The sequence below is a fragment of the Somniosus microcephalus genome, chromosome 6 (genome assembly GCF_052327205.1).
Source record: "Somniosus microcephalus isolate GS21.2 chromosome 6, FLI_Smic_1.0, whole genome shotgun sequence".
Classification (NCBI taxonomy): domain Eukaryota; kingdom Metazoa; phylum Chordata; class Chondrichthyes; order Squaliformes; family Somniosidae; genus Somniosus; species Somniosus microcephalus.
In genome coordinates this window covers 88,252-115,685 of record NC_140992.1, presented here as the reverse complement: position 1 = coordinate 115,685, position 27,434 = coordinate 88,252, and the positions used below count along the sequence as shown (strand labels likewise).

The 27,434-nt window shown below is 47.2% G+C and overlaps 1 protein-coding gene across 7 annotated transcripts in view; it reads right to left on the bottom strand.

Moving 5' to 3' along the window:
• Positions 1 to 27,434, bottom strand: part of LOC147115359 (leucine-rich repeat-containing protein 31-like) — a 109,248-nt gene that overhangs the window by 22,142 nt on the left and 59,672 nt on the right. For 5 of the 7 annotated variants that reach the window (XM_085989609.1, XM_085989613.1, XM_085989611.1 and 2 more), the window contains one exon: positions 17,541 to 17,708. The exons of the other annotated variants lie outside the window; for them this stretch is intronic. In XM_085989609.1, the coding sequence (XP_085845735.1) occupies positions 17,541 to 17,708 (168 nt within the window). The remainder of the gene's footprint in view (positions 1 to 17,540; positions 17,709 to 27,434) is intronic. 7 annotated transcript variants of the gene reach the window in all.

The window sequence follows — 27,434 nt, the reverse complement described above, 5'->3', positions numbered from 1 at the left end:
TCGGTTCGCCAAACAACAGCACCACCCTTGTCAGCAGGTTTAATGACAATGTCGGGGTTGGATCTGAGAGAATGGAGTGCTGCAAGTTCAGAGGCAGGTAGGTTGGAGTGAGTGAGGGGAGCAGAGAAATGGAGACGGCCAATGTTACGGCAGCAGTTTGCAATGAACTTAAAAGACAAGTTGAATTGAGCTACAGAAAATAGCTGAAAAACTCAACAATTTAAGAACTGAAGTTGAATCTTCAAAGTAAACTGGCCCATTTAGGAATGTGATTGAAGATTATAATTGTGTACTGACACAAATCAAATATTCCACAGAAGATATGGAACAAATTGCTGGGACTTTGGAAAACAACTTGATCAGTTTGAATTGTCGAGATGTGAGTGTAGATAGATTCTCTTATTGTTCTTGAAATGTGGGTGACATTAAAACATCATTTATTGTTCACCCCTTGAGCACCAAGGGCATTAGGAGGCAACGACATGGTGTCGGACTGCAGTTGCATGTAGGCCAGGCATGTTTCATACGGAAAATAACATACAGCAAAAGACCAGTGGCCCATTGAATCTGTCCCATGCAGTCAAGGTGCAATTGAACATGATTCACAATTATGTAATCACGTAAAATCGCAGAAAAATCTTAAGCCAATTCAGGAAAATATCTGGTAATTTGGGGGTAGATTTCTTTGTAGAACAGATCAGAAGTCATCCTTAGAAGGAGTTGGCTTGATGGGCTCAATGAACTTTCTGACTTTAAGCATTCTTATGAATCAATTTCACAGAATCTTGTATGAATCTAAATCTACAGAAACATAGAAGATAGGAGCAGGAGTAGGCCATTCGAGCCTGCTCCGCCATTCAATGAGATCATGGCTGATCATCCAAATTCAGTACCCTGTCCCTGCCTTCTCCCCATATCCCTTGATCCCTTTAGCCTCAAGAAATATATCCAACAAGACTTCCCTAAAGCTGGTGCATTACAACCGTAGTTATTGGAAACTCTCGAACGTACAGAGGACTCCGCCTTCACCAAGGCCATGTTTCATGATACCATTTGCATATTTGACATTTTTAGAAAACTGGGAAGTGCAGTGGATTGGATGCTATTCTTTGTGACACGGATTACAATCCAGCAAAGACCAATGGAATAAATGCTGTGGATTTCCCTGATGACATGAGTATTATATGACATTGTAATCTATAAAGACCACCTACTTCAACCTCTAACATCAAGGGATATGGAGATCGGGCAGCAAAGTGGAGTTGAGGTCGATGATCAGCCATGATCTTATTGAATGGCGGAGCAGGCTCGAGGGGCCGTATGGCCGACTCCTGCTCTTATGTTCTTATGTCTCTGCCCCTGCCTCAGTCCATCAGTCACTGAAACCCTCATCCATTCCATTGTTATCTCCCGACTTGACTATTCCAACGCTCTCTTGGCCGGCCTCCTACCCTCTGTAAACTTGAGCTCATCCAAAACTCTGCTGCCCGTGTTCGAACTCACACCAAGCCCTGTTCACCAATCACCCCTGTGCTCGCTGACCTACATTGGCTCTGGTTCGGGGATACCTCAAATTTAAAATTCTTATCCTTGTGTTTAAATGCTTCCATGGCTTTTCCCCCTCCCCATCGCTCTGCAACCTCTTCCAGTGTTACAACCACCCCCACCCCCCAACTCTCCATTGCTCAGATTCCTGTCTCATGCTGCCTATAATTGGCAGCTGTGCCTTCAGCCTTAATAGACCCCACACTCTGAAATTTCCTCCACATCTTCTGCTTTTCTACATTAAATGCACTCTATAAATCATTGCTTGGCCATGAGCTTGGCTAGGTTGCAACCCTGCTCCTGCTGCTCACTACACTTCCGTTAATTTTGCAACTCCTCAGATTGGCCACTATAACAGTTTTAATGAGAATAAGGAACGGAACCCTAAGGAGTGTTCTTCTAAAGTAGGGTCAGAGGTTGGGAACAAAAATAGATGAGAAAAAGTTATTTGGCCCATTAAGCTCATCACTCTAGAATTTCAGCCCAGTATCCAACTGCATCACAAACTCGTTTGGTAGTATCGACTCAGGCAGCACATAATATTCAGCTGCCTGATCGTTTTAATCTCACAGGTGTGCAGCCAGTGCTACCCACACTACTCATTGGCTGCATTGGATCTCTGACTTCAAGGCAGCCAGCACCTCTTAAAGGAGGTGCATTTTGGCTGCTGACTCCAGGGGATGACTTGCAAGCAGAGATATGAGCACTGAGAGGTTCCCTGATGCTGCACTAGAGACTCTGGTGCAGGAGGAGGAGAGACATCCACCGCACAACTGACCCCCACCCCCGTGAGGCAGTAAGCCCTTCAGGTAACACCTCCATCACAGTTGGAAGATGTCTTGCTCTCAGCCCTCCCCCACCCCATCTGACACCATGCCTCTCAACCACTCTGTCTCCTATTTTTTGTTAAACACCGCATAAATATTGGAAATGGCAGTGCAGGTTGTGCGTCGGGGTTTGTAGACAGCGAGACTGTCCCGGATTACCATATCTGCAGTAAATGTCCCTGCCTTGAGACACACTGACTCAGCCTTTGAGCGGGAGGGCGAGGAATTTTTGGACAGTTTCTCCAGATCTCACCTCAGAGGAAAACAGAGGAAGGGGAGAATGTAACTGTTAGTCAGCAGGGTAGGGGGAACCAAGGGGAGATAGAGAAGGAGGTCCTGCAGACACTGGTCCTTTTATATATATTCGTTCATGGGATGTGGGAGTCGCTGGCAAAGCCAGCAATTATTGCCCATTCCTAGTTGCCCTTGAGAAGGTGGTGGTGAGCTGCCTTCTTGAACCACTGCAGTCCGTATGGTGAAGGTACTCCCACAGTGCTGTTAGGGAGGGAGTTCCAGGATTTTGACCTAGCGACGAAGGAGGAACGGCAATATACTTCCAAGTCAGGGTGGTGTGAGACTTGGAGGGGAACTTGGAGGTGGTGGTGGTGTTCCCATGCGCCTGCTGCCCATGTCCTTCTTGGTGGTAGAGGTCGCTGGTTTGGGAGGTGCTGCCGAAGAAGCCTTGGCAAGTTGCTGCAGTGCATCTTGTAGATGGTACACACTGCAGCCACGGTACGCCGGTGGTGGGAGTGAGTGAATGCTTGAGGTGGCGGATGGGGTTCCAATCAAGCGGGCTGCTTTGTCTTGGATGGTATCAAGCTTCGAGTGTTGTTGGAATGGAGAGTATTCCATCACACTCCCGACTTGTGTCTTGTAGATGGTGGAAAGGCTTTGGGGAGTCAGGTGGTGAGACACTCGCCGCAGAATACCCAGCTTCTGACCTGCTCTTGTTGCCACAGTATTTATGTGACTGGTCCAGTTAAGTTTCTGGTCAATGGTGACCCCCAGGATATCAATGGTGGGGGACTTCGGTGATGGTAATGCCGTTGAATGTCAAGGGGAGGTAGTTAGACGCTCGCTTATTGGAGATAGTCATTGCCTGGCACTTGTGTGGCGCGAATGTTACCTGCCACTTATCAGCCCAAGCCTGAAGGTCATCCAGGTCTTGCTGCATGCGGGCATGGACTGCTTCATTATCTGAGGAGTTGCGAATGCCACTGAACACTGCAGTCATCAGTGAACATTCCCACTTCTGACATGATGGAAGGTCATTGATGAAGCAGCTGAAGATGGCTGGACCTAGGACACTGCCCTGAGAAACTCCTGCAGCGATGTCCTGGGGCTGAGGTGATTGACCTCTAACCACCACAACCATCTTCCTTTGTGTTAGGTATGACTCCAGCCAGTGGAGAGCTTTACCCCCAATTCCCATTGACTTCAGTTTTACTAGGGCTCCTTGATGCCACACTCGGTGTGAAATACTGCCTTGGTGTCAAGGGCAGTCACTCTCGCCTCACCTCTGGAATTCAGCTCTTTTGTCCAATTTGGACCAAAGCTGTTGAGGTCTGGAGCTGGGTGGTCCTGGCAGAACCCAAACCGGGCATCAATGAGCAGGTTATTGGTGAGTAAGTGCTGCTTGATAGTACTGTCGAAGACACCTTCCATCACTTTGCTGATGATTGAGAGTAGACTGATGGGGCGGTAATTGGCCGGATTGGATTTGTCCTGCTTTTTGTGGAAAGGACATACCTGTGCAGTTTTCCACATTGTCAGATAGATGCCAGTGCTGTAGCTGTACTGGAACAGCTTGGCTAAAGGCGCGGCTAGTTCTGGAGCACAAGTCTTCAGCATGATAGCCGGGATGTTGTCGGGGCCCGTAGCCTTTGCTGTTTCCAGTGCGCTCAGCCATTTCTTGATATCACATGAAGTGAATCGAATTGGCTGAAGACTGGCTTCGGTGGTGATGGGGACCTCAGGAGGAGGCCGATATGGATCATCCACTCGGCACTTCTGGCTGAAGATGGTTGCAAACGCTATTTGGATTTGACAGGTTGTCCACCGGTTTCCCGCTGCGCCTAGACAAGTCACCTGGTCCAGATGGCTTGCATCCCAGGTTGCTAAGGGAATTGGGGGAGGAGAAAGCTGAAGGGCTTGCCATAATTTTCCAAACTTCCTTGGATGCGAGAAGGTGCCCGAGGATTGGAAAGTGGCAAATGTGATAGCATTGTTCAAGGGTGTAAGGACAATCCTAGTACCAGGAAACCTTGTGATATCCGGCACCGACGTGTTGCCGATCTATCAAAACTGCCGGACATACAAAGTTAATGTTGAAGCATACAGAGGTTTTCATCGCCGTATCCGACAACAAACACTGTTCACAGAATCACAGAAACCCCACAGTGCAGATAGAGGCCATTTCGGCCCATCGAGCCTGCACCGACACATATCCCACCCGATCCCCGTAACCCCTACACCAACACATATCCCACCCTATCCCCGTAACCCCATGTATTTAATCCCCCTAACACCAAGGGTCAATTTATCATAGCCAATCAACCTAACCCGCACATCTTTGGACTGTGGGAGGAAACCGGAGCACCCAGAGGAAACCCACGCAAACACGGGGAGAATGTGCAAACTCCACACAGACAGTTGCCCGAGGCCGGATTCGAACCCGGGTCCCTGGCGCTGTGAGGCAACAGTGCTAACCACTATGCCACCGTGCTTAGCAACAGCTTCTAAAGAGTCGGCTGCAGCTGCAAGCGTCTCTAGCTGAAGCTGTTGCTATAGCTACAGATCTAAAAAAACTTATCGAAAATGGCTCCTGATTTTTGCCGTTAGATCGAGTATTTCGGACATACAACCTCCGGATAAACCAAAGTTTCCTGTAACTACAGGCCGGTCAGTTTAACATCAGTGGCGGGTAACGTTTTAGAAACAATAATCAAGGAAACAATTGACGGGTATTTGGAGAGGTTTAAGCTAATTAAAGAGAGCCAACACGGATTTGTAAAAGGCAGATCATGTTCGACTAATCTAATTGCATTTTTTGATGAAGTAACAGGGAGGACCAATGAAGGGAATGCAATGGATGTTGTCTACATGGATTTTCAGAAGGCGTTTGACAAAGTACCACATAGAAGGCTGGTTAACAAAATTGAGACTCATGGAATAGGTGGGTCAGTGGCAGCTTGGATAAGGAATTGGCTTAAGGACAGAAAACAGCGAGTTGTGGTAAATGGCTGTTTTTCCAGACTGGAGGATGGCAGACAGTGGTGTTCCCCAAGGGTCAGTGCTGGGGCCACTGCTTTATTTGAGATAGATATATGACCTGGATATTGGAATACAGTGTAGAATTTCTAAATTTGCAGATGACACCAAACTTGGGGGTGTGGCAAACAGTGAGGATGATACCAATCGACTGCAACAGGACAAAGAAAGGCTAGCAGAATGGGCAGACAAGTGGCAGATGGAATTTAATACAGAGAAGTGTGAGGTGATGCATTTTGGCAGAAGGAACAAGGAGAGGCAATAAACACTTAATGGCACAGTTTTAAAGAGTGTGCAGGGACAGGGGGACCTGGGAGTTAATGTGCATAGGTCCCTGAAGGTGGCGGGACATATTGAGAGAGAGTGGTTAGCAAAGCATTTGGGATCTTGGGCTTCATAAATAGAGGTATGGAGTACAAAAGTAGTGAAGTTATGCTGAACCTTTATAAAGCACTGGTTAGGCCACAACTGGAGTATTGCGTCCTGGTCACTACACTTTAGGAAGGATGTGAAGGCCCTTGAGAGGGTGCAGAGAAGATTTACCAGAATGGTTCCGAGGATGGTGGATCTTAGCTACAAGGACAGGTTGGAGAAGCTGGATTTGTTTTCATTAGAGCAAAGGAGGTTGAGGGGTGATTTGATAGAGGTGTACAAGATGATGACAGGTTTGGATAGGCTAGATGGGAAAAGGCTGTTCCCACTAGTTGATGGTACAAGGACTAGGGGTCACAGGTTTAAAGTTTTAGGCAAGAGATACGGAGGGGGGGGTGGGGATGCGAGGAAAAACTTTTTTACACAGCGAGTGGTGATGACCTAGAATTCGCTGCCGATGGAAGTGGTGGAAGTAGAGACACTCAATCTTTTCAAGGGGAGACTGGATAGGCACTTGAGGGAAATAAAGTTGCAGGGCTACAGGGATAGAGTGGGGGAATGGGACTGACTGGATTGCTCTACAGAGAACCGGTACGGGCTCGATGGGCTGAATGGCCTCTTTTGGTGTCGTTATGACTCTATGACTATGACTCCTTTATGAAGCTGAGGCGGGAGGTCAGTGGCCATTGAATCAGCTGATGAGTTGATCTAATTGAAACATATAAAGTTCTTAAGGGGCTTGACAGGGTTAATGCTGAGAAAATGTTCCCCCTGGCTGTGGAATCAAGAACATGGGGTCACAGTCTCAGAATAAGGGGTCGACCATTTAGGACTGACATGAGGAGAAATTTCTTCACTGAAAGGACTGTGAATCTTTAGAATCTCTACCCCAGAGAGCTGTGGATGCTCAGTCGTTGAGTATATTCAAGACAGAGGTCGATAATTTTTTGGGAATTAAGGGATAGTGCGGGAAGGTGGAATTAAGGTAGATCAGCCATGATCTTATTGAATGGCGGAGCAGGCTCAAAAGGACCAAATGGCCGACTCCAGCTCCTATTTCTTATGTTAGGAGTTGACAGCTTCAAATGTCAAGTCAAAGCTCCCAGCTGATTGAGAAATGTTCCCTTAACCACTAGCTTCTCTGAACTGAATTTCCACTACAGATTTAGGATGCTGCAAGTCTTTACAAAAGGTCTCCATGCAGTCTGACCGCATTACCTTTCCCACCATTGACAGATCGCTTCTGTCATCTCTACTTCACTTGCCATCCATTCCATCAGCATGGGTGCCCTTAAAACACACTCACCTTGGTCCTCAGAATCCCACCATGATCATCCCCAACACCAGCAGCATCAGGCACACCTGCAGCACCAACAACCACACCAACTTTCTTCGCAATCGACTGATGCTGCACAGGACACAGGGCATCAGCACCTGGCCACATTGCTGCCCGGGAGGCCAGGGATGGCCTCGCCATAGCCAGATTTACTTCACTTGACGCTGTACACCCTGACTGCCACATGATGTGCCAGGTTGGCACCACCCTACACCAAAACCATAAAGCACCCTGCAATGCCCAAGCCATTCCTTTCACACTGATCAGCATTGCGGGGGTTACCGTTATGTCTCACCATTCACTGCAACTCACTAAGCCACTTCCAAAAGTGCACAAAATCTGTCCAAGAAGGCAACATGTTGAAAATAAAGGTTTCAATGTTTGACACCACATTAACAGAAACTTTACATGAACATTGCATAAAACACCCAAGTGCCTACCCTTGTGTGTTGTTAGTTGGTATGATTGGACAAGGATGAGTGTGAGGGGTGGCTAGTGAGATGGGGATGTGATAATGTAGGTAGAGAGGGATGGGTGGAGGTGCAAGGTAAGTTGGTGTGAGTAAGGATATGCAGGAGTAGGGCAGGGAAGGCAGAGTGCTGGGGATGTGATGAGAGGCACAGCAGGATGAGATTGAGTGTGGCTTTGTAATGAGATAATTGAAACGTTTGCAGCACTGCAGCCTGGTCCTCCTGACCACATTGCTGCTTGTGCCTGCCTCTGCAATGTGCAACCAGGCTGTGTTGATCTCCTAGGGAGGTCTTTTCTGCCCATGGGAAGGGAAGAAGACCTCCGTGTGCTGTGACCCCCTGCCATAAGCATGTGGAGGGAGTCATGGGAGAGGCTGGGTGCAGCCGTGTACCTCTGCAGTGCTCGTCAGTGTTTGCAGCACCTCAATGCTGTAGAACACCGACAGCACAAATGTCGAAAGAAAGTTGGCCGTGGTCCCTTTAAGCAAACTGGTTGATGACGCATCATCAAATGATGTCACCAGACCTGCTTCCTCTAATTGGCCGGGAAACGTGCTGGGTGGGCTTAACAAGCCCAATCTCGGGAAATTCATTTCATAGGCTGGGATGGAGACAGCAGCAGGGTTGGGACCTGCCATCGCCCGCCACAGACCTGCCGAGGTTCATAAAATCCAGCCCAATGTTTCAGGTCAATGACCTTTCGTCAGTCTGCCGAAAGGTCATCAGCCTGAAACGTTAACTCTGTTTCTCTCTCCCCACAGATGCTGCCTGACCTGCGGAGTATTTCCAGCATTCCCTGTTTTTATTTCAATTTCCAACATCCGCTTTTGTATCAGTCTAGTGAACCTTCGTTGCACTCCCTCTAAGGCAAGTAAAGCTTTCCTCAGATATTGGCCCAGAAATTTGGGTCGGAGGCTTCCCACGGGTGCAAGCCCCTGACCTGCACTTACCTTGCACGCTGGCCGTTGAGCTGTGGGCCCCCGTGGAATTCCGATCCTGCTCCAACTGCCGGCGTGCAGTGCTTGCATATCCCAGGGGCGCAGTTAGTTTGAAGTGTCCCCTGGGATCACGTGGGCCATGGGGAGCCAATCGGAGCAGGGAATGCTCCATTCATAAGTTTGACAGGAAGTGCTGTCAAAACTTAGAAATACTATGGTCCCCAAAACATCACTAAATCTTCAAATAAATCCTTTTTTTTTTTTAAATCACATTTTTTAAATAAACTATAAATTGCATGAAATAACTATTTTAAACAATAATTTAAATTTTTGAAAAAAATAATTTTATTTTCTAACAGGGCTAAAAATAAACTTACCTTTCTTTAAAGTATTTAAAAATAATAAACCTGTGGAAAAAATGTTTTAATTTTAATTAATTCACCACTTACCTTGTAAAAAGCAGGCCTTACGACTGCTTTTTAAATGTGTAACTTCTGCAGACTTAGCTTACCGGAAAAACCTGTAAAAAAACCGTAAGTTTGATGTGCACGCGCAGCCTCTCCCGCGTTCGAACTCTGAACCCCTTCGTTCAGGGGAACGGAAGTGCCGGTTTCCCGCGCATGTGCAGTGCATGCAGGAAACCGGCACTTCCATTGGGCTTACGGGTGAGTACCCCATGCGTACTCACCCATGGAGACCCGAATTTCTGGGCCAAGGAGACCAAAACAGTACACAATACTCCAGGTGTGGTCTCACCAAGGCCCTGTATAATTGTAGTAACACTTCTTTACTCTTATACTCCAATCCTTTTGTAATAAAGGCTAACGTACCATTTGCTTTACTAATTGCTTGCTGTACCTGCATGTTAACTTTCAGTGATTCGTGAACATGGACACCCAGGTCCCTCTGAACACCAACATTTCCCAATCTCTCTCCATTTAAAAAATATTCTGCTTTTCTATTTTTCTTAGCAAAGTGGATAACTACACATTTCTCCACATTATACTGCATCTGCCATGTTTTTGCCCACTCACTTAACCTGTCTATATCCTTTTGCAGCCTCTTTGCATCTTCCTCACAACTTACTTTCCCACTTAGCTTTGTATCGTTAGCAAACTTGGATACATTACACTCGGTCCCCTCATCTAATCATTGATATAGATTGTGAATAGCTGAGGCCCAAGCACTGATCCTTGCGGTACCCCACTAGTTACAGCCTGCCAACCCGAAAATGACATTCATTCCTACTCTGTTTTCTGTCCATTAACTAATCCTGTCCATTAACCAATCCTCAATCCATGCTGATATATTACCCCATCCCATGAGCACTAATTTTGTGTAATATCCTAGTCATAGAATCATAGATATTTACAGCACAGGAGGCTATTATCGAATGTGTGGCACCTTATCGAATGCTTTCTGAAAATCTCAATACACTACATCTACTGGTTCCCCCCTTATCTACCCCTGCTCGTTACAATCTTGATAGGATAGATGTAGAGAAGATGTTTCCATTTGCGGGCGAGACCAGAACTAGAGGCCATCAATAAAAGACAGTCACTAATAAATCCAATAGGGAATTCAGGAGAAATACCTTTACCCAGAGAGTGGTGAGAATGTGGAACTCGTTGCCACATGGAGTAGTTGAGGCAAATAGCATAGATACATTAAAGAGGAAGCTAGGTAAGCACGAGGATGAAAGGAATAGAAGGATATGTTGATGGGGTGAGATGAATAGGGATGGGAGGTGTCTCGTGTGGGGCATAAACACCAGCATGGGCCTGTTGGGCCGAATGGCCTGTTTGTGTTGTAAATACTTTTTAAAGTGGGCAGCCATACCAGCCTTCTCCAACGCCTCTCCGAGCTTGCCCAGCTGGGTGGTACTGCCCTCGCATGGTCAACTCGTCTATCGAGTCATAGCCAGAGAATCACCAGCAATGGCTTCTCTTCCCATCCCCATGTGGCCCCTCCTCTTTCTTATCTACATACTGTCTCTCCACGACATTATCCGAAGACATTAAGTCTTCCACATGTACGCTGACGACATCCAGTTGTACCTCACCACCACCTCTCTTGACCCCTCCACTGCCTCCGATTTATCACGCTGCTTATTTGACATCCAGTATTGGATGAGTAGAAATTTCTTCCAATTAAATATTGGGAAGACCGAAGCCATTTAGACCCTGCCACAAACTCCATTCCCTAGACACAAATGCCATCCAGAGAGTTCCGAAGGTTGTGTTGCCTGCCCGATGCCAGGGTTAAAGACATCTCCTCACAGCTGGAGAAGAACTTGGAGTGGGAGGGGGAGGATCCAGTTGTCGTGGTCCATGTAGGAACCAACAACATGGGTAGAACTAGAAATGAGGTTCTGCGGAGGGAGTTTGAGGAGCTAGGATCCAAATTAAAAAGTAGAACCTCAAAAGGTAATAATCTCTGGATTGTTACCTGAGCCACGCGCAAATTGGCATAGGGAACAACAGATTAGAGGTTTAAATGCGTGGCTCAAAGAGTGGTGTGGGAGGAAGGGGTTTCAGTTCATGTGGCACCGGCACCAGTACTGGGGAAAGAGGGAGCTGCTCCGTTGGGACAGGCTCCACTTAAACCGGGCTGGGACCAGTGTCCTGGCGAACTGAATAACTAGGGCAGTAGACAGGGCTTTAAACTAATGAATTGGGGGTGAGCGGATTCAGGAAAGAGTAAATTTAAAAGTAGCAAGAGAAATGTCAAGGCTCTAGAGCAGAGTAGAGTTTTGGGTAAAAATAAGCAGAGTGGGTCAGGAAGGGACAGAGAGAGCAACAAAGGTAATAAGGCATCAGTGACTAAGGTGACATCAGGGAAAGAGAGAAATAAGTCAAATCTAAAAGGCACTATATCTGAATGTGCAAAGCATTTGCAAGAGAGATGAATTAATAGCGCAGATAGAAATTAATAGGTTTGATCCAATAGCCATAATGGAGACGTGGTTGCAAAGTGGCCAAGGTTGGGAACTAAATATTCAAGGATACATAACTTTTAGAAGGGATAGGCAAAATGGAAAAGGAGGAGGGGTAGGCCTGATAATAAAGGATGGGATAAAGACAGTAGAGAGAAAGGATCTTAGTTTCAAAAATCAAGAAGTAAAATCAGTTTGGGTGGAGCTAAGAAACAGCAAGGGGCAGAAAACATTGGTGGGAGTTATTTATAGGCCCCCCCCCCCCCCCAAACAGTAGTTGTAATGTAGGGCAGAGTATAAATCAAGAAATTAGAGGCGCACGTAACAAGGGCAATACAGTAATCCTGGGAGACTTTAATCTATATATAGACTGGGTAAACCCAATTTGCAGTAATAGTGTGGAGGACGAATTCATGGAATCTATGCAAGATAGTTTTCTAGATCAGTATGTTGAGGAACCAACTCAGGAACAGGATATTTTAGGTCTAATATTGTGCAACAAGAAAAGGTTAATTAAGAACCTTGTAGTAAAGGGGCCTTTAAGGAAGGGTGACCATAATATGATAGAATTTTATACTGAGTTTGAAAGTGACTTAGTTAAATCTGAAACTAGGGTCTTAAATCTAAACAAAGCAAATTACATAGGTACGAGGGGCCAGTTGGCTAAGGTAGATTGGGAAACTACATTAAAAGGTATGACAGTGGATGAGCAATGGCTAGCATTTAAAGAATTAATACATAATTTACAACAAATATACATTCCTTTAAGGCACAAAAACCCCACAGGAAAAGTGGTCCAGCCATGGCTAACAAGAGAAGTTAAAGATATTATTAGATCAAAGGAAGAGGCTTATCATGCTGCCAAAGAGAGTAGTAAGCCTGAGGATTGGGAGGATTTTAGAATTCAGCAAAGGAGGACCAAGAAATTGATAAAGAAATGGAAAATAGAATGAGAGTAAACTAGCAAGAGACATAAAAACAGACTGTAAAAGCTTCTATAGGTATGTAAAAAGGAAAAGATTAGCAAAAGTAAATGTGGATCCCTTACAGGCTGAGACAGGAGAAATTATAATGGGGAATAAGGAAATGGCAGAGAAATTATACAAATACTTTGTGTCTGTCTTCACGGAAGAAGATGCAAAACACTTCCCGGAAATAATGGACAACCAAGGGTCTAGCGAGAATGAGGAACTGAAAGATATCAGTATAAGTAAAAAAGTAGCACTGGAGAAATTATTGGGACTGAAATCTGATAAATCCCCTGGACCCGATGGCCTACATCCTAGGGTTTTGAAAGAGTTGGCTATAGAGATAGTGGATGCATTGGTTGTCATTTTCCAAAATTCCATAGATTCTAGAACGATTTCTGCAGATTGGAATGTAGCAAATGTAACCCCACTATTTAAGAAAGGAGGGAAGAGAGAAAATGGGGAGCTACAAACCAGTTAGCCTGACATCAGTAGTAGGGAAAATACTAGAATCTATTATTAAGGACGTGGTAACAGTGCACTTAGAAAATAATAATAGGATTGGGCAGAGTCAACATGGATTTATGAAAGGGAAATCATGTTTGACAAATCTGTTAGAGTTTTTGAGGTTGTAACTAACAGAATAGATAAGGGGGAACCAGTGGATGTGGTGTATTTGGATTTTCAGAAGGTATTCAATAAGGTGCCACATAAGAGGTTATTAAACAAAATTAGGTCTCATGGGATTAGGGGTAATATACTAGCATGGATTGAGGATTGGTTAACGGACAGAAAACAGAGAGTAGGAATAAACGGGGTTATTTTCGGGTTGGCAGGCTGTAACTAGTGGGGTACCGCAAGGATCAGTGCTTGGGCCTCAGCTATTCACAATCTATATCAATGATTTGGATGAGGGGACTAAATGTAATATATCCAAGTTTGCTGATGATACAAAGCTGGGTGGGAATGCAAGTTGTGAGGAGGGTGCAAGAAGGCTTCAAAGGGATATAGACAGGCTAAGTGAGTGGGCAAGAACATGACAAATAGAATATAACGTGGAGAAATGTGAAATTATCCACTTTGGTAGGAAAAATAGAAAAGCAGAGTATTTTTTAAAATGGAAAGATTGGGAAATGTTGGTGTTCAGATGGACCTGGGTGTCCTTGTCTCTGTATCATAATCACTGAAAGTTAACATGCAGGTACAGCAAGCAATTAGGAAAGCAAATGATATGTTGGCCTTTATTACAAGAGGATTTGAATATAGGAGTAGACATCTTACTGCAATTATATAGGACCCTGGTGAGACCACACCTGGAGTATTGTGTACTGTTTTGGTCTCCTTACCAAAGGAAGGATATACTTGCCATAGAGGGAGTGCAACAAAGGTTCACCAGACTGGTTCCTGGGATGGGGGGGGGGGGTTTGTCCCATGAGGACAGATTGAGTAGACTAGGCCTATAGCGGTTCAAAAAAGCGGCTCACCACCACCTTCTCAAGGGTAATTAGGGATGGGCAATAAATGCTGGCCTTGCCAGCAACGCCCACATCCCATAAATGAATTAAAATAAATATTCTCTAGAGTTTAGAAGACTGAGAGGTGATCTCATTGAAACATAGAAAATTCTTACAGGGCTGGAGAGGGTAGATGAAGGGAGGATGTTTCCCCTGGCTGGGGAGTCTAGAACCAGGGGTCACAGTCTCAGAATAAGGGGTCGGCCATTTAGGACTGATGAGGAGAATTGTCTTCACTCAGAGGATGGTGAATCTTTGGAATTCTCTACCCCAGAGGGCTGTGGAGGCTCAGTCGATGAGTATATTCAAGACAGATCGATAGATTTTTGAATATTAAGGGAATCAAGGGATATGGAGATAGTTCAGGAAAGTGGAGGTGAGGTAGAAGATCAGCCATGATCTTATTGAATGGCAGAGCAGGCTCGAAGGGCCAAATGGCCGACTCCTGCTCCTATTTCTTATGTTCTTATATTCGCTGCCTGGCAACTGTGAGGCTGAACCAGACCATTCACAAGCTTTATGTCCTTTTTGACCCTAAGCTGAGCTTCCGTCCCGTATATCCTCTCCATCGTGAAGACCGCCTATTTCCACCTCCATAACATTGCCCAACTCCGGCCCTACCTCAGCTCAACTGCTGCTGAAACCCTCATCCATGCTTTTGTCCTAGTAAAGGATCCCCTTGGAATGAGTGACCATAACATGGTTGAATTCCATATTCAGTTAGAGGGTGAGGAGGCTGTATCTCAAACAAGCGTGCTAAGCTTGAATAAAGGAGACTATGAAGGTATGAGAGCGGAATTGAGTAAAGTGGATTGGGAAAATAGGTTAAAGGATAAGACGATACATGATCAGTGGTGTACATTTAAGGAGTTATTTTACAAATTCCAAAAAAAGTATATTCCACTGAGAAAAAAAGGGTGTAAAAGAAAAGACAGCCATCCGTGGCTAAGTAAAGAAATTAAGGATAGTATTCGACTAAAAACAAGGGCATATAAGGTAGCCAAATCTAGTGGGAGGATAGAGGATTGGGGAAACTTTAAAAGACAGCAAAAAATAACAAAAAGATTGATTAAGAAAGGGAAGATAGATTATGAAAGTAAATTAGCAAAAAATATAAAGACAGATAGTAAGAGTTTTTATAGTTATATAAAAAGAAAAAGGGTGGCTAAAGTAAATGTTGGTCCCTTAGAGGATGAGACCGGGAAATTAATGGTGGGAAATATGGAGATGGCAAAAACACTGAATGAATATTTTGTATCAGTCTTTACAGTAGAGGACACCAAGAATATCCCAACACTTGACAAGCAGGGGGCTATAGGGGGGGGGGGGGGGAGGAGCTAAATACGATTAAAATCACTAAGGAAGTAGTACTTGGTAAAATAATGGGACTCAAGGCGGATAAATCACCTGGACCTGATGGCTTACATCCCAGGGTTTTGAGGGAAGTGGCGGTAGGGATTGTGGATGCATTGGTAATAATCTTCCAAAACTCCCTGGACTCAGCAAAGGTCCCGGCAGACTGGAAAACTGCTAATGTAACACCCTTATTTAAAAAGGGCAGTAGACAGAAGGCTGGAAACTATAGACCGGTTAGCCTAACATCTGTGGTAGGTAAAATTTTGGAGTCCATTATTAAGGAGACAGTAACAGGACATTTGGATAATCATAATTTAATAAGACAAAGTCAGCATGGTTTTATGAAGGGGAAGTCATGTTTGACAAATTTGCTGGAGTTCTTTGAGGAAGTAACATATAGGGTGGATAAAGGTGAACCAGTGGACGTAGTGTATTTAGACTTCCAAAAGGCATTTGACAAGGTGCCACACAAAAGATTATTGCTTAAGATAAAAAATCACGGGATTGGGGGTAATATTCTGGCATGGATAGAGGATTGGCTATCTAACAGAAGGCAGAGAGTTGGGATAAATGGTTCATATTCAGACTGGCAATCAGTAACCAGTGGTGTTCCGCAGGGGTCAGTGCTGGGTCCCCAACTCTTTACAATCTATATTAACGATTTGGAGGAGGGGACCGAGTGTAACACATCAAAGTTTGCAGATGATACTAAGATGGGAGGGAAAGTAGTGAGTGAGGAGGACATAAAAAACCTGCAAGGGGACATAGACAGGCTAAGTAAGTGGGCAGAGATTTGGCAGATGGAATACAATACTGGAAAGTGTGAGGTTATGCACTTTGGCAGGAAAAATCGTAGAGCAAGTTATTATCTTAATGGCAAGAAACTTGAAAGTACTGAAGTACAAAGGGATCTGGGGGTCCTGGTGCACGAAACTCAAAAGGTTAGTATGCAGGTGCAGCAAGTGATTAAGAAGGCCAATGGAATGTTGGCTTTCATTGCTAGGGGGATAGAATATAAAAATAGGGAGGTATTGCTTCAGTTGTACAAGGTATTGGTGAGACCGCACCTGGAATACTGCATACAGTTTTGGTGTCCATACTTAAGGACATACTTGCTCTCGAGTCAGTACAAAGAAGGTTCACTCGATTAATCCCGGGGATGAGGGGATGGACATATGAGGAGAGGTTGAGTAGATTGGGACTCTACTCATTGGAGTTCAGAAGAATGAGAGGCGATCTTATTGAAACATAAGATTATGAAGGGGTTGGATCGGGTGGATGCAGGGAGGATGTTCCAGATGATGGGTGAAACTAGAACTAGGGGGCATAGTCTTAGAATAAGGGGCTGCTCTTTCAAAACTGAGATGAGGAGGAACTACTTCACTCAGAGGGTGGTAGGTCCATGGAATATGCTGCCCCAAAAAGCTGTCGAAGCTACATCATTACATAAATTTAAAACAGAAATAGACAGTTTCCTAGTAGAAAAGGGAATTAAGGGTTACGGGGAGCGGGCAGGAATTTGGACATGAGTCTAGGTTCGGATAGGTCATGGCCCTGTGGGTAGCGGAGCGGGCCCAGGGGCCGTGTAGCCTGATCCTGCTCCTGTTTTCGTGTGTCTAATGCTGTTAGATTCAGGAGATAGTCCTGTCATAGTGGATTGGCGGTTAGGATCAGATCAGCCATGATCTTATTGAATGGCGGAGCAGGCTCGAGGGGCCAATTGGCCTACTCCTGTTCCTATTTCTTATGTTCTTATGTTATGTAGACTCGACTATTCCAACGCTCTCCTGACCAGCCTCCCATCTTCCACCCTCCATAAACGGCATCTCATCTAAAACATCGCAGTAGGATGGAGCTTCTCACTGTTGCCGATTCCTACCTTAACTCATCTGTTACCCATCATTAAGAAGTTATTTTACTGTATAATCTTTATGCAACACAAAAATATTAACCCCAAAGTCTGAAAAGAGGAACAGTTACCGCTTGAATCAAGAAAGCAATTTTCTCACCTAATTCCACAATGGATTCCTTGGTTAAGTTACAATTGTTGGCAATAAGATTTTTTAATCTTGGTAAAAAGCGGAGCCGAGCAATGAGATGCCTTACAGAATTTCCTATATTCTTATTCAGTGCTAAATTCAGCACTTGTAGACTGGACAGTAAGGGGATTATCTGGGCTGTAAGCATAAAAACAGCAATAAATTAATTTAAATAACACCTTCTTCGTCAGGACAAGAACGGAGACACAATCCCGAGCAAAAGTCTCCTGCCATCATCAAGCAGGTGGAAACCCAACGGATGCAGGCTCAACCCTAAATAACAGCTGACTTTACCCCCGAGTCACGCAATGTCCTTTCTATAATTTTGGGGGGTTCCGGGCAGTTTAATGGTGTCCTTGTTTAGGTAATTCGACTGAATCATAGAAAGTTACAGCACGGAAGGAGGCCATTTCGGCCCATCGTGTCCGTGCCGGCCAACAAAGAGCTATCCAGCCTAATCCCACTTCCCAGCTCTTGGTCCGTAGCCCTGCAGGTTAGAGCATCCCAAGTACTTTTTAAATGTGGTTAGGGTTCCTGCCTCTACCACCCTATCAGGCAGTGAGTTCCAGACCCCACAACCCTCTGGGTGAAGAAATTTCCCCTCAAATCCCCTCTAAACCTTCCACCAATTACTTTAAATCTGTGCCCCCTGGTTTTTGACCCCTCTGCTAAGGGAAATGGGTCCTTTCTATCCACTTTATCTAGGCCCCTCATAAATTTTATACACCTCAATAAGGACTCCCCCTCAGCCTCCTCTGTTCCAAGGAAAACAAACCCAGCCTATCCAGTCTTTCCTCATAGCTAAGATTCTCTACTCCTGGCAACATCCTTGTAAATCTCCTCTGTATCCTCTCTAGTGCAATCACATCTTCCCTGTAATGTGGTGACCAGAACTGCACGCAGTACTCTAGCTGCGGCCTAACTAGTGTTTTATACAGTTGAAGCATAACCCCCCTGCTCTTGTATTCTATGCCACAGCTAATAAAGGCAAGCATTCTGTATGCCTTCTTAACCACCTTATCTACCTGGCCTGCTACCTTCAGGGATCTGTGGACATGCACTCCAAGGTCCCTTTGTTCCTCTGCACTACTCAAAGTGTCCTACCATTTAATGTGTATTCCCTTTCCTTGTTAACCCTCCCCAAATGCATTCCCTCACACTTCTCCGGATTGAATTCCATTTGCCACTGTTCTGCCCACCGGTCCAATTTATTGATATCTTCCTGCAGTCTACAGCTTCCTTCTTCAGTATCAACTACACAGCCGATTTTAGTATCCTCTGCAAACTTCTTAATCATACCCCCTATATTCAAGTCTAGATCATTGATATATACCACAAAAAGCAAGGGACCTAGTACGGAGCCCTGCGGAACCCCACTGGAAACAGCCTTCCAGTCACAAAAACACCAATCAACCATTACCCTGTAGGTATTTGGGTTCACCTAAGTAGGTTGGACGAATTCCTACTAAATAATCAGGTTCGACTTCAGGAGAACAATCAAGAAGTTCTTTAATTCAAAAATAACCGAATTCCAACAGGTAGGTACAGGAAACAGATGAAATACAGCAGGTAAGAGAGATGGATGCAGGAGAGCCTTCCCCAGCGGGGACGCCACGAGGACCGAGTCCACAATCCCGTGGATAGCGTGATGACGTCATCACGCTCGGTCGCGTTTTCCCACGCTTAGGTGGTCACGTGACCTGCGTCGTGATGTCGACGCGTTTGCCCGCGCTTGTGCGGTCACGTGACCCACGTCGCTACGTCGGCGCGTTTACCCGGCACGGAGGCTGGCTGTTGCGGCTGAAGTCGCGAGAGTGGGAGGCCGAACCGGGCCGGCAGCCATCGCGGGCGGCCGAACTGGGCCGGCAGCCACCGCAGGAGCGGGAGGCCGAATTGTGCCGGCGACCGTCGCGGGAGTGGAAGGCCGCGCTGGGCTGGCTCGCATCTGGGTGAGTCACGTGATACGCGACGTGACGTCAGTGCATTCTTAAAGGGGCAACGGCCCGAACAGGTAAGTTATATACATACATAGTTAAGATATAGTGAATTATGTACATTATAAGTAAGGGACACCCGGTGGTACCGCCACAACCCTCTGCTTCCTGTCTCCGAGCCAGTTTTGAATCTAACTTGATACTTTGCCCTGGATCCCATGGGCTTTTAACTTCGTGACCAGTCTGCCATGTGGAACCTTATCAAAAGCCATGCTAAAGTCCATATACACTACATCAAATGCATTACCTTCATCTACCCTCCTTGTTGCCTCCTCAAAAAATTCAATCAAGTTTGTCAGACATGACCTTCCCTTAACAAATCCGTGCTGATTATCTTTGATTAATCCGTGTCTTTATAAATGAAGATTTATCCTGTCCTTCAAGAATTCTTTCCAATAATTTTCCCACCACCGAGGTTAGGCTGACTGGCCTGTAATTACTCGGTCTATCCTTTTCTCCCTTTTTAAAGAAGGGTACCACATTAGCAGTCCTCCAGCGTGACACCTGAAGCCAGTGAGGATTGGAAAATGATGGTCAGGGCCTCTGCTATTTCCTCTTTTGCTTTACTTAACAGCCTGGGATACATTTCATCCAGGCCTGGGGATTCATCCACTTTTAAAGCTGCTAAACCCCTCACAATACTTCCTCTCTCACTATGTTTATTTCATCTAATATTTCACACTCCTCCTCCCTGATAGCAATGTCTGCTTCACCCCTCTCCTTTGTGAAAACAGATGCAAAGTACTCATTAAGTCTCCCGCCTTCACTCACAGATTACCCTCATGATCTCTAATGGGCCCTTTCTTTAGTTATCATCTTACTCATAATATATTTATAAAACATCTTTGGGTTTTCCGTGATTTTACTTGCCAAGAATTTTTCATACTCTTTCTTTGCTTTCCTAATATCCTTTTTAATTGCACCCCTGCACTCCTCTAAAGATTCTGCAGTATTTAGCCCTCGATATGTCATACGCCTCCCTTTTTTTCTTTATCCTACCCTGTATGTCCCTAGACATCCAGGGGGGTCAAGATTTGTTTGTCCCACCTTTTTTCTTTCAGGGCACATATTTTGTCTGAACCCTTCAGATCTTCTCCTTGAATGCCTCCCACTGCTCTGACAGTAATTTACCCTCAAGTAGCCGTTTCCAGTCCACTATGGCCAAATCCCCTCTGAGCTTAGCAAAATTTGTTTTCCCCCCAATTTAAATTTTTTATTCCTGGTCTATCCTTGTTCTTTTCCATAACTACCTTAAATCTAACTGAATTATGGTCACTAGCACCAAAATGCTCCCCCACTGATACGCCATCTACCTGCCCAGCTTCATTCCCTAAAACTAAGTCCAGAACCGCCCCCTTCATTGTTGAGCGTGCTACATACTGGCTAAAAAAGTTCTCCTGGATGCATTTTAGGAATTCCGCACCCTCTATACCCATCACACTAATTTTATCCCAGTTAATATTGGGGTAGTTGAAATCCCCTACTATTACTGCCCCTCGCCAAATCTTCACTCGACTGGTCAGAATATTAACTTACTCCCTTCCAAACTGATCATTTACCTTGAAATGAAATACACATTGGAATATAAACCATTAGTGGGGCCAGACCGGACCGATAGAAAGAAAGACTTCCATTTATATAACGCCTTTCACGACCACCGGACGTCTCAAAGCGCTTTACAACCAATGAAGTACTTTTGAAGTGGAGTCACTGTTGTAATGTGAGAAACGTGGCAGCCAATTTGCACACAGCAAGGTCCCATAAACAGCAATGTGCTAATTGATGTAACAAAAGAGTCTCACACATCAAGGAACTTTAAAGTAAGCTTTAAGCAACTTATAATTAAACTATATACAAGAGCGGTCTTCACCATGCCTCTAGGTGAAGCCCTTTTACCATACTGAGCAGTTCAGTATTTATACTAGTCCAAACACAGGAAGTGACGTATGCACAGAGTTCACAGTTCACAGGAAGTGATGTGCACATAACTTCCCGGAAGTTATTATCACATTCTTCCCTCCTGCGAGATTAGAAGGCTGTGGTCTTCCTTTTATTCTGCAGCTGCCGAACGAGGAAGAGTCGCACCCGTTTGGGTTCCCGTCATAGAGGGTCGCTGGTCCGCTTACAATCTGTTGGCCATTGGTCAGAGTCTGTGGCCTGGATTACCCTGTGAAGGGTCGGGGAGATCATGGCTTCGTGTACGAGTCCCAATAGGTGCAGAGTCGGTCTGTCTCTGTTCAGAGGGAGGTGCAGAGCTGGTCTGTGGCGATCAGTACTTTGGTGCGCGGTACTGGGAGGGTCGCAACTTTGAGTACGGGGTTCTACCGGCACCAAGCTAGTTGGTGTCAGATCAGGATCCTGGAGAGGGATACCCGGTAGGTTCCAAGAGGCTCCTGGTAAAATACCATCACTCGATGTCCCACTAGGTCCTGGTGGGCAGGGAGCCAGATCCCGTAATGATACGGTAGATTCTCGGCCGTCAGGATATCGTATGTATGCATAGGTGGGGTTGGCATCGGTTAGTTCGACCTCGTCTACGAGAGGGTCATTTTTAGACGTCCGAACGTATCTTCGGAGTAGTACAGGTCCAGGAGTAGTTAGCCATGACGGGAGGGATGTCCCATAAGATGAGCGACGCTGGAATCCAAAGAACCGCTCATGAGGTGTAGTATTTGTGGCTGTAGAAAGAAGGGACCGTATAGAGTGCAATGCATCCGGAAGCACTGTTTCCCATTGCTGGTTTGGTAGGCCCCGAGATCTTAAAGCAAGATGTACGGAATTCCAGATGATACCGTTATACCTCTCTACCTGCCCATTTCCGATGGGATGATATGGCGTCGTTTTGCTTGTTGCAATTCCCCGTTCTGAGAGGTAGTCCTCGAGTTCCCTTGACATAAAGGATGGACCCCGATCCGAGTGAATGTAAGCCGCCATGCCACAGAGAGAAAACACCTGCTCAAGGCAGCAGATTACTGTGGACGCCAGCATATTGGAGCAGGGGAAGGCAAACGGAAAACGTGAATATTCATCAATCATGGTGAGCAAATATGTGTTCCGAGTTGAAGAGGGTACTGGGCCCTTAAAATCGATGCTAAGTCGTTGCATCGGTTGGGTTGCGTGTATGAGCGTACCATCTGAGGGGCGGAAGAACTGAGGTTTTAATTCTGCACAAAGCCGGCATTCTGAGCACATTTTCTTTACATCTCCAGTAGAAAAAGGGAGATTCCGTGATCATACGAAATGTAGCATGCGCGTAATGCCAGGATGACACAATCCATTATGGACATCTATGAGAGTAGAGGACGACATAGTGGAGCAGAATGCTCGTGTGAGGGTATCCGGGGCCACATTCTCCTTGCCAGGTCGATAGTGAATGGTGTAACCAAAAGAGGCCAGTTCCATCCTCCAAAGCTGTATTTTATTATTCTTAATTTTGGTTCTGTGGTAAACCACTGTTTGTATTCCTGTTTGTCCTGTTTGTATTCCACTGTGTACATGCCTGGACATGCCTCGGCTGACTCCTCCCACAGGTCCTAGTATAAAGGTGACTGCTCCCCAGCCCTTGTATCCTGGACCGGTCGACCACTCGAGGCAGACCTCCATTCTGTTGTTAATAAAAGCCTTTGGTTACTCTTCTAACTCTCAGTCTTTTATGAGTAATTGATAGCGCATCAATTTTATTAACAACATTTTTATAATGGAGAAGATCCTCACACCAGCATGCCTGGACTTAGATCATCGGGAGGCGGACTCATCCACCAAGTTTACTCACTGGCTTAAGTGTTTCGAAAAATTCCTGACCGCCTCCGAAGCAATCAAATCGGACGAGGACAAACTGGATGTCCTGACCTCCAAAGTGAACCACCGAGTGTACTCGGTCATCCAAGACGCGACCTCGTACGCGGACGCTATCAAGCTCCTCAAGGACCAGTACACGCGCCCAGTGAACGAAGTGTACGCCAGGCACCTCCTGGGGAGTCGTAAACAACAACCTGGGGAATCGACCGTGGAATACCTTCAGGCACTGTCTGTGCTTGGCCGGGCCTGTGGTTGTAAGGATGTAAAGGCCGCCGTGTACACAGAGGAACTTATCCGGGACGCTTTTGTAGCGGGCCACAGATCCAATTACACCCGACAGCGACTGTTGGAGCAGAGTAACCTCGACCTCAACAAGGCCTCTGAACTCGCACTATCGTTGGATGCAGCCTACCAGGGCATGGATGCCTACTCCTCTGCACCGTGGACGCCGCGGGGAATGACAGCCTGGGACACGGTAGGACCGCCTCATAGCGCCGTGCCACCCCAGCCACACCCCAACAACGGCCCAACTACCGCAGCAGTGTCCCAAGGCCAGACAGCAGTGCCCCAAGGCCAGAAATGCTACTTCTGTGGCCAGGCAAAACACCCCAGAGCGCGCTGCCCGGCGAAAAACGCGATCTGCTCGGGCTGCGGGAAGAAGGGACACTACGCTAGCGTCTGCAGGGCCAAAGCCACCCCGAACCCCAGCAGCGCCGCGTGTGGGCCATGCGGGCCGCCATCTTGCACCTCCCCGGCCATGTGCGAATCACCGGTACAGCAGCCATTTTGGACGCCTCCAGCCACATGGGGATCATGGACGCCGCCATCTTGGACGACAGCCGGGACGCAGCAGGCCCCCGACACCGCCTCATCTGATACCCGCAGCGACACACCGACCCCTACGCTGGCATCCGTTACACTGGACCAAGCGAGACCGCACCAACTGGCCAGTTCCACAATGGACATTAAGGTAAATGGTCACGATACAATCTGCCTTTTTGACTCTGGGAGCACGGAGAGCTTCATCCACCCTGACACGGTGCGGCATTGCTCTCTCCCAGTCCTGCCTGCGCAACAGCGGATTTCTATGGCCTCCGAGTCCCAGTCGGCGGACATCGGCGGCTACTGCGTGGTGACACTCGTAGTAGACGGGACCGTGTACGATCATTTTAAACTTCTGGTCCTGCCTGACCTCTGCGCTGCCGTCCTGCTGGGGTTAGATTTTCAGTGCCACCTTAAAAGTGTTACGATGGCGTACGGTGGACCCCTACCCCCACTCACAGTCCGCAGCCAGCAGCTTCCAAACTGCCCGCCGCGCACCAGGTGCAACCTCTCCACACTCAGAGTCACCCCCCCCCAACTGTTTGCTAACCTCACCCCCGACTGTAAGCCCATCGCCACAAAGAGCAGGCGATACAGTGCCGGGGACAGGGTTTTCATTAAAACCGAAGTGGAGCGGCTCCTGAAAGAAGGGATTATTGAGGGCAGCACCAGCCCCTGGCGAGCCCAGGTTGTGGTCGTTAAGACCGGCGAGAAGCAGCGCCTGGTCATCGACGACAGCCAGACAATAAATCGCTACACCCTGCTGGACGCCTACCCACTCCCCCGTATAGCTGATATGGTCAACCAGATCGCGCAGTACCGCGTCTTCTCGACCATTGACCTGAAATCAGCGTACCACCAGCTCCCCATCCGCCCTGAGGACCGCCAGTACACTGCCTTTGAGGCAAACGGCCGCCTCTATCACTTCCTTAGGGTTCCCTTTGGCGTCACCAACGGGGTCTCCGTCTTCCAAAGGGAGATGGACCGGATGGTAGATCAAAATGCGTTGCAGGCCACTTTCCCATATCTGGACAATGTGACCATCTGCGGCCGTGACTTGCAGGACCATGACGCAAACCTCGAAAAATTCCTCCGCACCGCCCAACTCCTAAACCTGACATATAACAAGGAGAAGTGCATATTCCGCACAAACCGCCTCGCCATCCTTGGCTGTGTTGTGGAACACGGAGTCATCGGCCCCGACCCCGACCGGATGCGTCCCCTTATGGAACTTCCACTGCCCCAAGGCCCTGAAGAGGTGCCTAGGGTTTTTCTCCTATTACGCCCAGTGGGTCCCCTACTATGCGGACAAGGCCCGTCCGCTGATCAAGTCCACCTCTTTCCCCTTGACGGCAGAGGCCCGCTTAGCCTTCCACCGTATCAAGGAGGACATTGCCAAAGCCACCATGCACGCAGTGGACGAATCCATCCCCTTCCAGGTGGAAAGCGACGCGTCCGACTTTGCCCTGGCCGCTACCCTCAATCAGGCGGGGAGACCCGTGGCCTTCTTTTCACGAACCCTCCAAGGCCCGGAGACCAGACACTCCGCTGTTGAGAAGGAGGCCCAGGCGATTGTGGAGGCTGTGCGTCATTGGAGGCACTACCTGGCCGGAAAACGATTTACCCTGCTCACTGACCAGCGTTCAGTTGCTTTTATGTTTAACAACAAGCAGAGGGGCAAAATCAAAAATGACAAGATCTTGAGGTGGAGAATCGAACTTTCCACCTACAACTACGAGATCTTGTACCGGCCCGGGAAGCTAAATGAACCCCCGGATGCGCTATCGCGTGGCACCTGCGCCAGTGCGCAGATCGATAGACTGCGGGCCCTCCACAATGACCTCTGCCACCCGGGGGTCACCAGGTTCTTCCACTTCATCAAGGCCCGCAACCTGCCTTACTCTATTGAGGAGGTCAGGACCATGACCAGGAACTGCCAAGTCTGCGCTGAGTGCAAACCGCACTTTTATAGACCAGACAGGGCCCACCTGATAAAAGCCACTCGCCCCTTCGAGCGCCTGAGCGTCGATTTTAAAGGGCCTCTCCCCTCCTCCGACCGCAATGTGTACTTCCTCAATATTATTGATGAGTACTCCCGTTTCCCGTTCGCCTTCCCCTGCCCGGACATGACCAGTGCCATGGTCATTAAATGTCTGAACAACCTCTTCACCCTGTTCGGCTTCCCCAGCTATATCCATAGCGACCGGGGCTCATCGTTTATGAGCGACGAACTCCGTCAGTACCTGCTAACTAGGGGTATTGCCACAAGCAGGACCACCAGTTACAACCCCCGGGGGAACGGACAGGTGGAAAGAGAAAATGCGACAGTTTGGAAGGCCGTCCTGCTAGCCTTAAAGTCTAGGGGCCTTCCAACCTCCCGCTGGCAGGATGTGCTCCCCGATGCGCTCCACTCTATTGCTCCACTGCTCTGCACTGCCACTAACGCCACCCCTCATGAGAAAATGTTTGTCTTCCCAAGGAAGTCCACATCGGGGACATCGCTACCGCCATGGCTGACGTCCCCAGGGCCGGTCCTACTGAGAAGACACGTGAGGACCCATAAAACGGACCCCCTGGTCGAGAGGGTCGACCTCCTCCACGCCAACCCCCAGTATGCTTACATCGCATACCCGGACGGGCGGGAGGACACAGTCTCCATAAGAGACCTTGCACCCTCGGGGGCCGCAGTAACCCACTACCCACTACCACCCCCCCCCACGATCCGATATCCAGCCCCAGCAGACGGCAGGCCTGGGCCCCGCGACCCGCTCGACATCTACGAGGACGACACGCCTGTGCCACAGCCTACGCTGGACTCGACGCCGGAAACTTCACTACCCCTGCCGTTGCCACGCAGATCACAGCGGCAGACAAGACCTCCGGAGAGACTCCAATACATTAACTTTTAATACACTTCACCCCGCCGGACTCAATTTTAAACAAGGGGTGAATGTGGTAAACCACTGTTTGTATTCCTGTTTGTCCTGTTTGTATTCCACTGTGTACATGCCTGGACATGCCTCGGCTGACTCCTCCCACAGGTCCTAGTATAAAGGTGACTGCTCCCCAGCCCTTGTATCCTGGACCGGTCGACCACTCGAGGCAGACCTCCATTCTGTTGTTAATAAAAGCCTTTGGTTACTCTTCTAACTCTCAGTCTTTTATGAGTAATTGATAGCGCATCAGGTTCGTTTTCGATTATCGAGCATGAAGGTGACTGATCACTGGTCCGTGATTAATGTAAAGTGCT